At 34.3% G+C, this 16,553-nt stretch overlaps 1 protein-coding gene across 1 annotated transcript in view; it reads right to left on the bottom strand.

Moving 5' to 3' along the window:
• ARID2 (AT-rich interaction domain 2) overlaps positions 1–16,553 on the bottom strand; it is a 158,866-nt gene that overhangs the window by 49,616 nt on the left and 92,697 nt on the right. The window contains exons 6-13 of the mRNA XM_090273041.1: positions 16,452–16,519; positions 10,370–10,436; positions 10,029–10,279; positions 9,595–9,691; positions 9,291–9,500; positions 8,290–8,457; positions 2,161–2,242; positions 144–278 (exon numbers count right to left, since the gene is read on the bottom strand). Of these exons, the coding sequence (XP_090129167.1) occupies positions 144–278; positions 2,161–2,242; positions 8,290–8,457; positions 9,291–9,500; positions 9,595–9,691; positions 10,029–10,279; positions 10,370–10,436; positions 16,452–16,519 (1,078 nt within the window). The remainder of the gene's footprint in view (positions 1–143; positions 279–2,160; positions 2,243–8,289; positions 8,458–9,290; positions 9,501–9,594; positions 9,692–10,028; positions 10,280–10,369; positions 10,437–16,451; positions 16,520–16,553) is intronic.

Genomic DNA, 16,553 nt, shown 5'->3' with positions numbered 1-16,553 from the left:
ATTTAAACTTCCACCATACTACAATCTAACCATATGAAATTTTGAGTAGTAAAGATATTTAAAACTGTACAGATGGTATATTCTGAAGAACAAGAAGTGTGGTGATATAAATTAACTTTAAAGTTAAGAACTATGTATCCTACCTAAGACATTTATAAAATCCAGTTGATGTTAGGATTCCACCACGAGCTAATTTACTGCAAGTTGAGAGGTACTCTGAATACATTTCTGCTCGAGAGACAGAACAATCTGGATTTACTTCGAAATGAGCATTTAGCCTAAAAGAGGAGAAAAATAAATGGCATTATGCAATACACTACAGGGGAGTCTATAAGTATGCTAAAACCATTTGAAGGCAATGTATTATAAACTAAATTATGCTTAGTCAAATATTACTGTTTCACATATTATTAGCAAAAATACATGCTAGGTTAGGGTTAGACTAAGTGAGATAGAGATTAACTATTTAATCATACTTATAATGCAAAACATCATTAACAACAAAATAAAAACTGCTCACATCCCAGCAAGAGTAGGCAACAAATATTCTACAACAAATAGTTTTATTTAGTGAATATTTATTCAGGTTCCTGTCTTGTAATAGTCAAAATATAACAGAAGTTCCCAATTATGAGCTCTAGGAGATATGGAAAATGAAGGGAAAACTGAACTGAAGTTAAACTTTTTTTGGCTCTTGGATGGAATTTCTTCAGAAAAAAACTTACCCAGGCTCCCAACTACTCCCTAAAGTGATACTTCCCAGGCTGCACAATCCCATTGCCCACTTCAAAGACTTCTATTCTTAATCTTGCACAAATTAATTCACACTTCAGTTTGTCTTTTTCATAAAGAGACTTCCATTTATCAGTTAGGACTGGAGGCCTAGTTATCCTCACAGGACTCTTTCTCTGACTCTATCTATACAGGCCAACTTACAGCTGATTCTTATACACTGCATCAAATAATATGTACGATAAAATAATGATAAAATGAGTCTCTCCTGTTCCCCCCAGAAATGGCAGAAATGTGCAACTGAGATTTCTAAGACCAAATCTATACCTAACACCACACATTTTACAGTGGATGTGGTACATACTTTTTTCAACTTCCATAATCCTTTGAGTACAGAGTTTTCAAAACGACTGGATGCAAAAAACTTTTTTTGGTTTCAATGTAGAAGATAAACATTTCCCAACATTGTTGGAAGAGATTCATCAAGTATAAAGGGTCATGGTGTAAAAATATAGAACATGAGGAAAGCAAATAATTAGAGATATTTACAACCATAAACCTGACTTAAGTAAAGTGGAAAAGTCTACAGGAAATTGTCATAAGAACAGATATAAAAGCATGAAAATATATAGAATACAGAGTGAAAAAAGCATGGAATGGGAAACAAATAATGTTGGAAAATGGGAGAAAGGGATCAAGGAAAGAAAAATTTAAAAGTAATACATCATTGGAAAGTAGTCTTTATTTCAATCTGTTAATCTTCTAAAGAATTTAAGTTAAAATTCAAAAATAATGTAGAGGCAACTATCCAGGACAAAATGAAATTGAACCACGTCTACATTTATTTTTTTCAGACAATGACTGAGTTATAACTGCTCAATCTTCTCAAGAAAACAATATTTTCAAAGTTGCTTATTTTATTATAGACAAACTGGCTAGTCTATCATTTGATTAGTTTGTCTCCTTACTCACAGAAGGGAAAAATTAACTAGCAATGAATAAGTAATTTTGCTTTTGACGAAAAAGAAAAAAAGACATTTAACAACAAAATCTAATTTTATTTTTTTAAAGTCAGTCCAATTCAGTTTTAATAAAATGTTAAGAAAAATTCTATAATTTGACAAATCTTATTTTCTACAAAGTCAAAGATAACTTTTTAACCCAAGTTATACTCTGAAAAGAAGTGGTGTTATTTAATAACATTCTCGTCAAAGACTATTGTAATTCTCAAGAGACTGATATTTTTCTTTCAAATTATTCCAAAATAAAGGTGAAGTGGTTTTACATTGTTCTTTCATACATACATGCTATTCTATTCTAATTAAAAATATAGGATAAAATATTTGGATAACTGTTGAAATACACTTCCTTTTCTCTTTTGCTTTATTCTTCTTAAGGATAAAGCTTTAATAGAAATAAGCCACTTACCACTGACAAGCAAACTTCTCACTATCTATTTCCACTATTCCCGGAGGTGGAGCAACATGCTGTGCTACAACTGCTCTGGAAGCTAAAGAAAGAAATATGTTAGCTACATCATTTTTAAAATTTAGTCACTATATGCCATATTTAGTTCATGCATACTGAACCAATGAATATTCACAATGAATACCTTTTAAAAAGGTGCACAGCCCTGGCTGGTGTGGCTCAATGGACTGAGCACTGGCCTGTGAACCAAAGGGCTGTTGATTCGATTCCCAGTCAGGGCACATGCCTGGGTCGTAGGCCAGGTCCCCGGTTGGGGGTGCGTGAGAGGCAACCACACAGTGATGTTTCTCTCCCTCCCCCCCCCCCCCGCTTCCCCTCGCTCTAAAAAATAAATAAGTAAAATCTTTAAAAAAATAAAAAGGTGTATAAACATAATAAAAATGTACCAATTTGAAAAAAAAACTTATGGAGCAGACATTATACCAGGCACTGTCTTAGATGGTTTATGTGAACAATTTTTTAACCTCACAATCATTCAAATAATAACTAATATAGATTATATCGCTAATATAAACTTCTCATGGGTCAGACACTGGATTAAATACTTTACATACATTATTTTAATTCTTTTGTGAGAGGGGTACAGATAAACTGAGACTTAAAATAATTAAAATAACTAGCCCAAGGTCACACAGCTCAACATATCAGTAAATAAGAACATCTCACTTTAGTTACAGAAGTAGATTGCATCAGAAATTATATCGCTTCTGAATTTAAAAGATGAGTATTGACTCTATGAGTGGCATATATAAAATTTCTGAGATAAGATGAACATATAAAGCTGAAATGCTATGCTATATAACAAAGGAACTAAAACATGAAAAATACGTTAATACAAATATGAACCTTACATATTTATATTAAAATTTAAAATTATACTATTTTATCACTGAATCAGCATGATTTAATAGTTTTTAAACTATAAAATATACTCACTTTTTTGCAAATGAATAAACTTTTTAGCAAAACTTCTCAGAACCCTCAAACAGAACAAATGCACTTCTAAGTTACTAGAACTAGAGGTGCCCCACAAAACGACCAAATCTGTGGATGATCTGAAGGAATTCCGACCTTTGTTTGATGACTACCACACATGCAGCCCCCTTCCTGCTTTCATTGGGCTAGCAGCTAATACCAGTCACTTAATGAATATTGACTCTGCATTAAGCCATTTACATTTACATTATTTGTTTTAATATTATGTATAGGCCTATATTTAATTACCCCCATTTTGCAAATGAAAAAAATTAAAACAGAGATTACTTTCACAAAGGGACACATGATGGAGACAGAGCTGGTGTAGCTGGAAGGCCCGTGTTTATGAGTGGTGGATATGAATCCAGTTTATTACGTTTCAGAGGCCATGCTGTGGTCTGCTGCTGCTGCTGTTTTTTTTTTTTTTTTTTTAAGATATTTTATTTATTTACTTTTAGAGAGAGGGAAAGAGAAGGGGGAAGAGAGGGAGAGAAACATTGATCGGTTGCCTCTCACATGCTCCCAAGTGGGGACCTGGCCCACATCCAGGCATGTGCCCTGACTGGGAATCGAACTGGTGATCTTTCATTTTGCAGGAAGACGCTCAACCTACTGAGCCACACCAGTCACAGTGATATGCTGCTTCTTAATAGAACGTAATTAGAACCAAAATTATTTTCCTGGTGCAACCTCAGCTTACCTTTTCCTCTCCTCCTAACTTAATAATAATACTGTTACAGACAATACCTTTCTAGGGCCTGAACCAATGTAGAAATCTTCTTCCCTTTTCTTCATCAATTGTACTATGAGAGTATACCTTCCTTAGGCAAAAATCTACTGAATCAATTAACAATCAATTGCACAAAACATTAAAAATGATGTAAAACTTTACAAACATAAGAAACAATGACGTAGCCACAATTAAATTATAAACTGGAAACATATAATTACTATGAAAGTGTCTACAAAGTGAGAAGCATATCCTTCAGAAAACTCAAAGATCTTCCAAAGGCTACAAAGGCACTTGTACTGAAAAAGCAATCAATTTGCAGATGCTCAACTTCTGTGTCCATGCCTTCCTAAAACTGTGCTGCCTGAGCATATCACCTCCTCTTTGGTAACTGCTCTCCTCCCATTTTGGATCATTAAGTTTAAATCTCACCCATCCTTAATAGCACAGCAGGATTATGGTTAAATGCATGACTCTGGAGCCAGAGAGGCTGGCTCTAGAATCCCATCACTCAGCACTAGCTGTGCAGCTACGGGAAAGTTACCTAACCTCTCTGTGTTTAAAAATGGGGAAAAGTAATAGTACATTGACCTCACAGGTCATGAAGATTAGAGGAGTTTATATGTGAGCCACTAAAACAATGACTGGCACATAGTAAGCACTATAAATGTTAACTATTATTATTATTATTAAAAAACTTCTGGAACAGCAAAGGGAGAATTAGAAACATTAGTGTCCACAAAGCCTCCTTTTCACCAAAGTATTACAGTAGGGCTTCCTTCCTATCCCAGTGTTTTATTTATTACAGTTAAAGGCAATGTTGGGCATTAGAAATTGGGTATTTTGGCCCTTTGGTGTGTTCTGAAATCAGCTATATTATAAAGTGATGACAATTTTTGCTGAATGTCCTTTCCTCCTCTATCCCTCAGCTATTGTCAAAGAGTGCCCATTACTTCTGAGACAGAATCTCATCTAAATAAAGCACAGAGAATATTTTAAGGAAATACCGAAGGTGGCAGCATCTTTTTTCATTCAGATGACAATCTCATGGTAACTTTGCTACAGAATTCTGAAGTAAGAAAGGTGGGAACACATTATTAACATTCTTTCTTGGGTTGAAAAATGTGGGGTTTTTCTAAGTAATAGAAGGTAAGGCTAATTATTAAGCAAGATACTTTTAATAATACGCACTATCTTTATCAGATAGGTTAGGTACCAGTTTTCATAATCAAATGAAGTAAATCTGTAGTGCCAAACCAAGGTTTTACAAAAAATGTATTCAAAGCACATGGTAAAAGCACTTCATCAAAACACATTGGACTGGTCTTAAAATGAACAATATTTTAAATTTCCTAACTCTGGTCTTCAAAGTATAATGTCCTAGCCAGCAGCATCAGTCATCTCATGGGAACTTGTTAGAAATGAAAATTCTCATGTCCACCTGCATCAGAAACTCAGGGTGTGGAGCCTAAAAATCAGCGTTCAAGCCCACCAGGTGATTCTGATGCACACTGAAGTTTAGAATCACTGTGCTAAGACTTCTTAAATGATACATTAGAGTAAACAAGGCACATCTAAGTTCTTGGAGCAAGTATGATTTATAGTCATATCTTGTTAATACCTTTTTGATATATTTTCAATAAATGTCTCTCACGACTGAGCAACAAACACTTTCTGAGTCAAGAATTGTTAATTCTTTGAGCTCGACAAAATCAGAACTAAAGTTGTCAGAAGATCTTAAATAAAACTTTAATAATTTTCAGGAATTCTGAAGAATTCAAAGAATTTTGTTTTATTTTCATCTATTTATTGAAATGAACTAGGTTTCCAACTTACACCTATAAAAAGAAAAAAGATAAAATCGATGGTGAACTCAATACTAAAAATAGTCATTGCTAGAGAACTAGGGAAAAGTCTTGTCCATCTCATTAAGAGATGTACTTCCAATAATTTTACTTTTTATTCAATTACTTATAAAAACTTGCAATGTATTTACTGTCGTTTGATGTACTATGTGTTACTAAAACTCTAACACACAATTAAATAAGGTAACAGGAAACTGAAAAATTTAAATTAAAATTTCTACATCTATAGCTGAGAAGTATTGATAAGGTGATGGCTATGAGTTCAAAGAGAAGGAGGGATATCATAAAATTTCTAATATTAGGAGTTTGTGTATTTTTAAAAATGGATGACGGCATCAAGATTCCACTGAATACAAAAAGTGCTTAATTTTTATTTTAAAAAGTCAATTTAATATACATAAAATATATTATTTGCAATTATTTAAACTATGATGAAGAAATTTAGATGTCAACCTAAAAATAGGTGAAGGATTATGTAAGTTTTCATAGTGATGAGAAGAAGTGAGGAAAAACATTTGAGAGTGACCGTTTCCTAAGAAAGCACTACTAAACAAACCAGGGTGGGATGCAGTGGTGGAGAGACAACTATAAATGGTAACTAATCAAAAAGCTGTCATTCCTACTGAGCAAGTAATAAAGTGCTCACCAGATCAAAAACGAACTCTTTTAGTCCTTAGAAACCTACTCCCACTTGTATAAATGAATGACTATATATATGAGCAAGCCATAAACTTAATATTTAATTTTGTCCCTCTGTCAAATGAGGACCAAATGTTAGGTTGGAGGTAAACTCATTTGTTAAACTCACAGGTTAGCGACAATGCAAAAAAATAGCAGCTTTCATCAAAAATACCTTTGAATATTCTTGAAATAGTCCTCTTTTGAGTTGGACAGTTTCTCTATGGCCATCAATTAATTTATCTTCAGTTTCTTGGGAGAATAAACATATACCTCCACCACTCACTTAACTAGCAATATAAACTGTTTCATTTCATTTTTAAGTTTAATATTCTGACCACTGATTCCCCAATATGCACTGGCTGTTTGACATCTATTGCCTGTGGGTGAAAGCTCATTGAGTAGATCAGTAGTCAAAACTACCTATTTTTTTCATGCCTTCTATTATTTGACAAGACTGTTGGTTGAATTCAAGTAAGTTACATGCACATATGATACAACTCTACCATATACTTCAGAAGAATATAATGGAAGTCAATGAAATATGTGATACACAATATACTTTGAGAAAGTAAAAAGTAGCTAAGTTTGATTCCATGAACTAGGGTAGAAGGGAGACTGGGACCATGATTAAATGAAAGGAGAACAAGAGAGCTGGAGAGGTATGTTGAGAGTCTGAACTGACTCATAAGCACTGGCAATTGAAGAGGCCGGGTATTTAGGAAGACTCAACAAGCTTTGGTGATTAAATGAATGTGGTAGTGAAAGATTAAGGATACTGATATTTTTGTTTTAAGGGTAGAGGGAGATTGAGAAAGATCTGAATATATTTCTAGGCTGAAAGAAGTAGGCAAAAAAAGAGGTTGAGATGAAGGAATGAGAAAATGGGAAAGACTGATATTCAGAACACAGATTCAGAAGAAGTTAACATCTCTTCTTGAGACAAGAGGAAGCTGAAGAAGAATGAAGTTCAGATGACAGTAAGTTTTTCAGTGAAGGATTAAGAAGTTGAAGGAATTTATGCCACACAGCCTCCATATTACCTGCAAAATACTAGTAAAGAGAAATGTCTTGGGAAAAGTGAGAGGTAGGAGAGCAGGTGAGATAAAAGATGGATTGTTTTTCATAGGACAAATGAAGGTGGAAAAAGCACACTACAAAAAGACTGAGAGTGCTAAAATACAAAAATAACTCAGCCAGAAAAAAAAGTCCAAGGACTGGACTTTATTATACTAGTTATCAGACAGGTCTGAATTCTAATAAAAATATCTGAGTTAAACAGATTTGACCCAAGGGATCTAGCAAGGGTGCAAAGTGACAGTATACATGCTTGTCTATGTGTTTGTGTATATATGCAAACATGAGTGATCCTAGGCTCTGATTCTGCAATGTTTAGTTCCAGTTTTAGAAGTATTAGGGGGTATTATATTTATGTATTCTGATGATCATCTGAGAAACTAATAACACAATATATGATTAAGCTATATTTGCCTTATCAACTTCCAATGACCAAATCATAAATAAGAACCCCATTTGGGGCATTTCTTATTGCTCTCACAGTGGTGAATCTTATCCCTCACGTGCCTCAAAATCCTGCTTAATTTCATTTGTCTATTATACTATTCTTTCTCTGTGCTCACCTTGATCCTGCTGCTCCTAGAATATAAATATCTAAGAAATTAAAGTATATACTCAAGTTCTCCTTTACCCTACTCCACTATAAAATCTCATCCCCCCACCAGTGCATATTTAAATTTATCCTTAGTATTAAATCTTACACACCAATAACCATACTGAAAAAGAAGGTGTAAAAACACTAACCTGGGGCAGATGCTACATGGATCTGGGTTTGAACTTGCTCTACAGCTTGTGTCCTAATTTCAGATAAAACTTGATGACTGGAACTTGGATGTTCGACAAGTTTTACTGCAGCTAGTGCATCAGGGCCAAACATCTGAATATCCATAGAAACCAGACACACTAACATGTCTAAAATAAATTAAAAGCCAATAGTTATATATCAATATTATAAAACAATCACACTGCTTAGAAATACATGCTATACATGATACTACTTCTCAAATGCCAGCCTGTAAATTGTTGTACATCAGAATTATCTGTGGATCTTTAAGAGATTTTTAGGCTCAATTACTGAAGACTAATTTATTAGCTCCAGAGTGGGGGTTAGGTATCCTTATTTTAAAAGAGCTTCCCAAGTGATTCTGATGTGTAGCCAGATTCAGGGACTACTTATATAAAAGTGACATCTTAATTTCTCAATAATATTTTTCATTCCAATCTTCATTTTTAGTATTTATATGAAAGAAAAAAATTGAATCACTGGGTAAAATGTTAACATGACATACTTTAGTAAGTATATTTAAAATTCACAACACACTATGGAGGTGAGTTCACTGGTTTTAAGGATAATACCACTACTAACTTCTAGAAACAGAAGAAAGCATGTTTCACTCAACTTTAGTTGCTTAATAGTAGCAGCTGACAATCTAAAACAGAGAGACCTGCTTCCCAGAGAGTCAAATATAGCAGTGTTGTTTATTTCAAATTTCACATAGAGCAACAGAAATAAAGAGATGTGACACTAATAGTCACATACATCCTGGTCTCTATTATGATAGAAGTTTCTTGTTCATCTAAAACAGGCAGAAAGAATAATACAAACAAATGTGTCTGAAAGGATAATGACTCCTTAAAATAAACAGTAAACCCTTAATATCAGTTGTGATTTTATATAGTACCACATTACATATTTTCTCCTCAATAAAGAAAATAACTTAAATGTTTCTTCGGTTTAGACTTACCTATACTCTTTTCTACTTTTGCAATTTTCGTGCAAGCTACATCTCCCATTTCTGTGAGCATATATAGCACCTCGAGTGTTGAGATTACAAGCAGCACATCAGGTAAAGTGAGATGACAAATGATCTCCCTGTATGAGTCCTGATCGACATATTCACAAATCAAAACACCATTATCTTCTGCTTTGCAAAGATTTCCCAAAATTTCCATGCCTGAAAAGCATACACACGTAAAAATGTATTTGATCTTTAACAGATGATGAAGCTTGTGCACTTTATACAGATGATAAAAAGTTTGTACACTTACCCCTCATCTTTAAAAATCTATCTCTTGACATTAGACATTTTGTAACAGTATGAAACATCAGATGAGTAGTTTTGAAATCAACAGGGTCCAATAAAAGCTGGAAAAGGAAAGGACACTATTATTGAAGTAGGCTTCTTCCAGTATAGTATATGTCACATTTAATAAAAATGAACAGAAAATGTTGCATAACTTTAAAAAATGTAATTACTGTAACCACAGCTGTAACTAAATTTGGAGTATCACTTCAAATATTTCCCCCCCCCACAAAAGTGTGTAATAATACTTCTATAATACCATTTTAGGCAAAAACTACGTATATGTCAACAGTGAATATTTAATAAATACGGCAAATTAATGGTGCCACATCCTAAACTTTAAAAGTCAGTACTGTCACTGACTATAAAAATTGTTTTAAGTTACTGTCACATGCTTACCTCAGCTGCAATATTTCCTAATGTGTCAAGGCCTAATTGCCTTAGAGAAATAAAATGACTATGTGCAGAAAGTAATAGGAAACGAAGACAGGTACGATTAGCTGCCAAGAGCTTAACATTGCCCTCCTCAAAAGAAAGATTTCGCAAAATCACTGCAATCTGAAGTACCCGTTGTCCTTCAATATCATTAATGCCCAGCTTTCGAGGTGGATGAAATAAAGATTCCCAAATCCATTCTCCTGATGTACCTTCTACAACAAAAAAATATATATTTTACTTATTAATATTTCATTTATTATTGATATTTTAAAGATACTTAAAATTTTTTCTCATTGACTTACCATGAGACTTATTTCTGTCAGAAATGAGGTCACGTACTTCATTATCATCAACAATGTCTTTCCAAAACTATAATGAGAAATTATGCTTAATTCTGACAATTTGAAACAACTATTCCATTACTTAACAGTGGTCGCACATAAAACTAACATTTCTACTTTTTTTAGTTCATGTGGATATCATTATATTCTGTTTTCACTGACATAAATTCTTGATTTTCTACAGTTAAGGAATTTATACAATAAGGTATCATTCTGGACCAGGGGATCTTAGCTTGGGGCCCGCAGATCCTTAAAAGGTCTATGAAAGAAATTAGGGCATATATAAAACTTGAATGGGGAAAAAAACGACATTTTTATGTTCATTAACCTCTCTAAAATTTAGTATTTCCTTAGCATTTCCTTCAACTCTGAATATTAGACAACAAATCACAGTAATATTAGCAGTATCTGTGACATTGTCAACAATATAAATCAGATATTTTCTCAGATATTTTCAGATCACTTTAGAGCTATGAAAAATATCTAGAAATAGTGTTTATGCCCTTCACGATTATAAGAGTCATTAATCCCATTTAGTAAATTGCACACAACCACAGTATTCCTGTTTATAGACACTCTGAGACACAACTACTCAGTATATCTATTTCTAAAAGAAAACCAAACAGCAAGTGGTGAAGTGATGTGTTCCTGAATTGATAACCCACATATTTCTACTGCTTTCCAGTATTCCGTATCTACAAACTGTTTTCAGATCCATATGTGAGAGGGGAAGAGTCAAAATCTATTGTTTAACGTTCTTTTCAGGCTAAAAAACAAATGCCTTTATACTAATCTGTCTATACAAAATGAACTTTAACTTCAATTTGTCTATGCTATTTAACTGCATTATCTTGTTACTTCTGTACTTATAAGGATGCACATAGGCTATTAGTTCACTTTTTATTTCTAAACCCTCTTGTATGTATGTTTCAAAAAATAATTGTATTTTACTCTAGGAATTAGGTTCTTTTGCAGTTAAAGTCACTAGTCTGAAAGAAAGTACACCACCAAAAGGACCCATTATAAAAACCAAACAAAAAATCAAACAAACAAAAAAAAGCGCAAAACCATGATAAAAGTTTCACAACAACAACAAAAGAACTAAGTATATGAAGAAAAAAGCAATGTTAAATAACCAAGAAAAAAGGGCGACAGGAAATTCAAATAACAAAGATATCAAACAAGAAATTTAAAATGATCATGGATGAAGAAAAGCTAAATCATCAAGAAAATATGATAATCCTAAATGTATATACAACTAATAACAGGTTCAAAATACATGAAACGAAAAATGACAGAACTGAAAGAGGATATAAACATTCATAATTGTAGTTGATAATTTCAACACTCATCTCTAAAGAAGTCACAGAAGTATTATATAGAAGAGTAATAATAATAGAGAAGTCCTGAACAATGCTGTTAATTACCTTGACTTGACTGATATAAACACTACATCCAACAAAAGTAGAACACATAGTCTTTTCAAGTTGTACAAAACATTCACCAAGATCATATCCTAAACCCTAAAACAAGCCTTAATAAGTTTAGAAGAACTGAAAACATATAGAATATGTTCTCTGACAACAATGGAATGTGACTAAAAATCAGTAGGATCCAGCCAAGATGGCAGCATAGGCAAACACAGCTCGCCTCTTCTCACAACCACATAAAAATTACAACTAAAATATAGAACAACCATCACTCAATACCAACAGAAATCCCAGTTGAATGGAAGTCTGACAACTATAGAATTAAAGAAACCACATCCGTTGATGAGATGGGTAAGAAGCGCGCAAATGTGGAACTGGCTGATCCCACACCCACGTGTGGTGGATAAAAATTCAAGGAGGGGTATCTCGGGAGCGAGGAGTCCCAGCCCCACTCCAGGCCCCCCAGCCCAGGGTCCCAGTGCCAGGAAGATAAGTCCCCACAACTTCTGGCTGCAAAACCAGTGGGGAGTGATTCGGTGGAAGAAACTGCTGGAGCCCCAAGCAGTTCCTCTTAAAGAACCCATACACAGGCTCACCTACTCAGACTCACTCCCTCTGAGCTCCAGCACCAGGGAAGCAGCTTGAAAAGGCACCAGTGGTACACAGGGAGGAACTGAAGTGTCTGGCACCAGGGTGAGCAGAGGCCATTGTCTTTTCTCCCCCAACAGAGCCCGCAAGCTGGTGCCATATCTGAGACTCCATCAACCTGGCTAAACTGTTTGGCCCTCCTTGAAGATCCCCAGAAACTCCATCCAACCCAACTTACAGGACCACCTAAGCTGCTTTTCCATATGATAGGATGGTCTTGGCTCAAGCTTCACAACTTCCTAAATCCTCTTAAACAAGCAACAGCTGGCCTCAGTGAGCCCCAGGCCCAGCACTATCAACAGCCAGCCTAGATTCATGGCTTGGCTTCACCTGGGAGTCTCTAAGCCCACCACAAATAGCAACCATCTCAGATGGCTTTATAGCTCAGGCCGGGTGGCCCCAGGCAAAACACAGGGGGGTTTGACTTTGGTCTGCACCACTCTGGGAACCCCAGGGCCAGCGCACTGAGTGGACAGCTACAGACCACTTCGGAGCACCACCACCCTGCTCCTGCACAGCTGATCCTCCACAGACTGCAGAGGTTGGTGGTCAGTGGTCACAGCCACTCCTTGCAGCTGAATGGCCTGGGTAAAACCTTTCCATTTATCTGCCAACAGCAACCAAATCTCAACTACAAGAGGAAGGTGTACCCAGCCCACATGAAGGGCGTACCTTGAGCACCCAGGTTGGGTGATAAGGAAGGCTGTGCCACTGGATCCTACACGACACCTACTACATTAGGCCATATTACCAAGACATAGAGTCAAAGCAGCTCTACCCAATACACAGACACAAACACAGGGAGGCTGCCAAACTGAGGAATCAAAGAAATATGGCCCAAATGAAAGAACAGAACAAAACCCCAGAAAAAGAACTAAATGAAAGAGAGAGCCAATCTATCAGATGCAGAGTTCAAAACACTGGTCATCAGGGTACTCAGAGAAAAATGACTGAGTACTGCCACAAAATAAAGGAAGATACGAAGGTTATACAAAGTGAAGTAAAGAAAAATATACAGGGTAACAACAATGATGGAAGGAAGCCAGGATTCAAATTTTTTTGTAACAAAAGGAAGAATAAACAATCACCCGAAACAGAAAGAAGAAACAAGAATTTCAAAAAACCATGAGAGGCTTAGGAACCTCTGGGACAACTTTAAACGTACCAACATCCGAATCATAGGAATGTAAGAAGAAGAAGAAGAAGAGCAAGACACTGAAAACTTATTTGAAAAAATAATGAAAGAAAACCTCCCTAATTTGGCGAAGGAAACAGACATACAAGTCCAGGAAGCACAGAATCCCAAACAAGTTGTACCCAAAGAGGACCACACCAAGATTCATCATAATTAAAATGACAAAGGTTAAAGACAAGAGGGAATCTTAAAAGCAGCAAGAGAAAAGAAAAGAGTTACCTACAAAGGGGTTCCTATAAGACTATCAGCCAATTTCTCAAAAGAAACTCTGCAGGCAAGAAGGGACTGGCAAGAAGTATTCAAAGTGATGAAAAGCAAGGACCTACAATCAAGATAATTCTATTTTGCAAAGCTAAAGGAGTTCACAATCACCAAGCCATTATTATATGAAATATTAAAGGAACTTACTTAAGGAAAAGAAGAATATCAATACTGTTAACTATAAAATGACAACAAACAACTATCAACAACTGAATCTAAAAAACAAACTAAGCAAACAGCCAGACACAGGAACAGAATCATAGGTATGGGAATCATTTGGAGGGTTATCAGCTGGGAGGGGGAAGGGGAAGAAAGAGGGAAATTTTCCAGGGATCAAGAAGCATAACTGGTAAGTACAAAATAGACAGGGGGAAGTTAAGAATAGTATAGGAAAGGGTGAAGCCAAAGAACTCACATGCACGACCCATGGACATGATAAGGGTGGGGGCAATTGCTGGAGGGAAGGGGGGTATTGGGTGGAGGGTGGGAAAGGGAAAAAATTGGGACAACTGTAACAACATAATCAATAAAACATACTAAAAAGTAAGTAATAGTAATTAGTATAGTAGTACTAATAGTAAAAGCTAGTTTGAAAATGAACTGTCAGAAATTCAACAGCATACTTGTATATTACCCATGAATCAAAGACAAAAATCACATGGAAAATTAGGTAACATCTTAAATTAAATCATAATAAAAATTCAACATGAAATTTGTAGGTCAGAGCTAAAGCAGTTTGTAGAGAAAATTCATAGCTTTATATGCTGATATTAAACAAAAAGAAAAGTTTAAAACCAATAGTGTAAGATTCTACTTTAAGAAGCCTAAAAAAGAGTAAAGTTATTCATAAAAAGTAGTATATTAAACAAAGTGAGTAAACGGAAATGAAATCATTGCTGTGTTATCTAAGAAGTAAACATCAATAAAAGTACTGATTTACTCAATTAGTTAAAATTATAATATCTAGTTCAATCAATGAGAGAACAGAATAAGTGTTATGTACCAAACTAAATGAAATAATAAACAATACTCAGTCAAATCAATTAAAAAAATGAAAGGTAAGAAAGGAAATAGAAAAACAAAACTGAACAGGCAGGACATACAGAAATCAAAACAAAACATGGTAAATTTCAACACAATAACACAATTACATCAAAATTACATTTTATGTAAATGGAATAAATGTATGAATTTAAAAACAAAGATTTTTACACTGAAAAAATTGCCCAAATATACGTTGTTTACAAGTCATCTAAAATAGAAAAAGCAGAAATTAATGAAAATATACAACAGAGGTAGTCATCTAATCTTATTTGTGTCTTCTTGATTTCATGTCATTAGTGACTATACTGACCGTCCCCACTCTGCTTTGTGACCACATATATAAATATGTAAATAAACATTCTGTGCATCTTACACTTAATTACCAATATTCTGAAGTTATGAAAATAATCTGCCTAACTAAAATCAAGAGGCTTGGCTTTTAATGGGTGGGGTGAGATAGGATATAGAACTTTTGGTCAACTTATAAAGTGTGGAAATTTGAAATGCGAGTCCATTTGAAGGTCTAATAACCTCAAAATAAAGGAGGAACTGTCTCTACTTGAGCTTTGAGTTTAAAACAACACCCTAAATATTTCACCACTAGCCTGCTCTGCAACCCTCATGGGTTTCACTTTACTATTAAGAGTTATCGGAAAATCTCCAATAAAGAAATTAATAAAGCCATTTTGATCAGTACTTCTTTTCAGGTTTTTGGCAAATAAAATGCTGAAATGGAGAAATAAACTCTCCATGTAATCTGTAAAATAATCCCACCGGATCAAATCCACTGAAATTTATAAACCAGCATTGTAAAACACAAAGGAATAATCTCTGAGTCAGAGTTAGTAGAATTAAGAGTTGCAATTAGAATTATCAGGTGTATGTGTTTGTATGTGTATACATATCTAATTTACAATTTATATATATTATAGTTACATTTATGTTTATATATTATATAATTTAAATTATATTAGTAAATTTTATCTTTTTAAGTTACTTTGAATATATATACATTATTAAAAGCATAAAAGAAGACCAAAAAGGACTCCTCTGAACAAATACAAAGTGAATTTCTAGAAATTAAGTCACTAAAATAAAATTTAACAAATGAGTCAAATCAATTTAATCACTCTTCAGTGTGATTAAATGAACTGAAAAACAACCCTAAGGAAATTACTCATACTGCTGCTCAGAATCTGGGATCTCTCAGATCTATTGTTTTTGTTAGATATTTATCATTTTCAGAAATCAATGTATAATAAAATAAGAACTTTATTTCTGTTTATTAGCTATTTAAGGGTTTTTATGTAACTTAATCACAACTTTTGACTAGGTATCTTTATGTATGATAAAAATTAAAATATAGGTAGTATCATGTATATAAAATAAGCAGCTAACACTAATCTTTGGCCCTTGGCTACATGAATTGAATGATTCAATATTTTAGAAAATTTATTCAAATTACCTTAACAAAATCTCTATCAGTCTTCTCCTTCCATTCTTCTCCAAATACAGTAGAAAAGGATCCTAAAGCTAAAAGAATAGTATATTCAATAATATAGAATTA

This window comes from Furipterus horrens, unplaced genomic scaffold (genome assembly GCF_987537825.1).
Source record: "Furipterus horrens unplaced genomic scaffold, mFurHor1.1.pri manual_scaffold_4, whole genome shotgun sequence".
NCBI classification, from domain to species: domain Eukaryota; kingdom Metazoa; phylum Chordata; class Mammalia; order Chiroptera; family Furipteridae; genus Furipterus; species Furipterus horrens.
The sequence above is the reverse complement of the archived record's forward strand: the minus strand, read 5'-3'. Positions and strand labels throughout refer to the sequence as shown.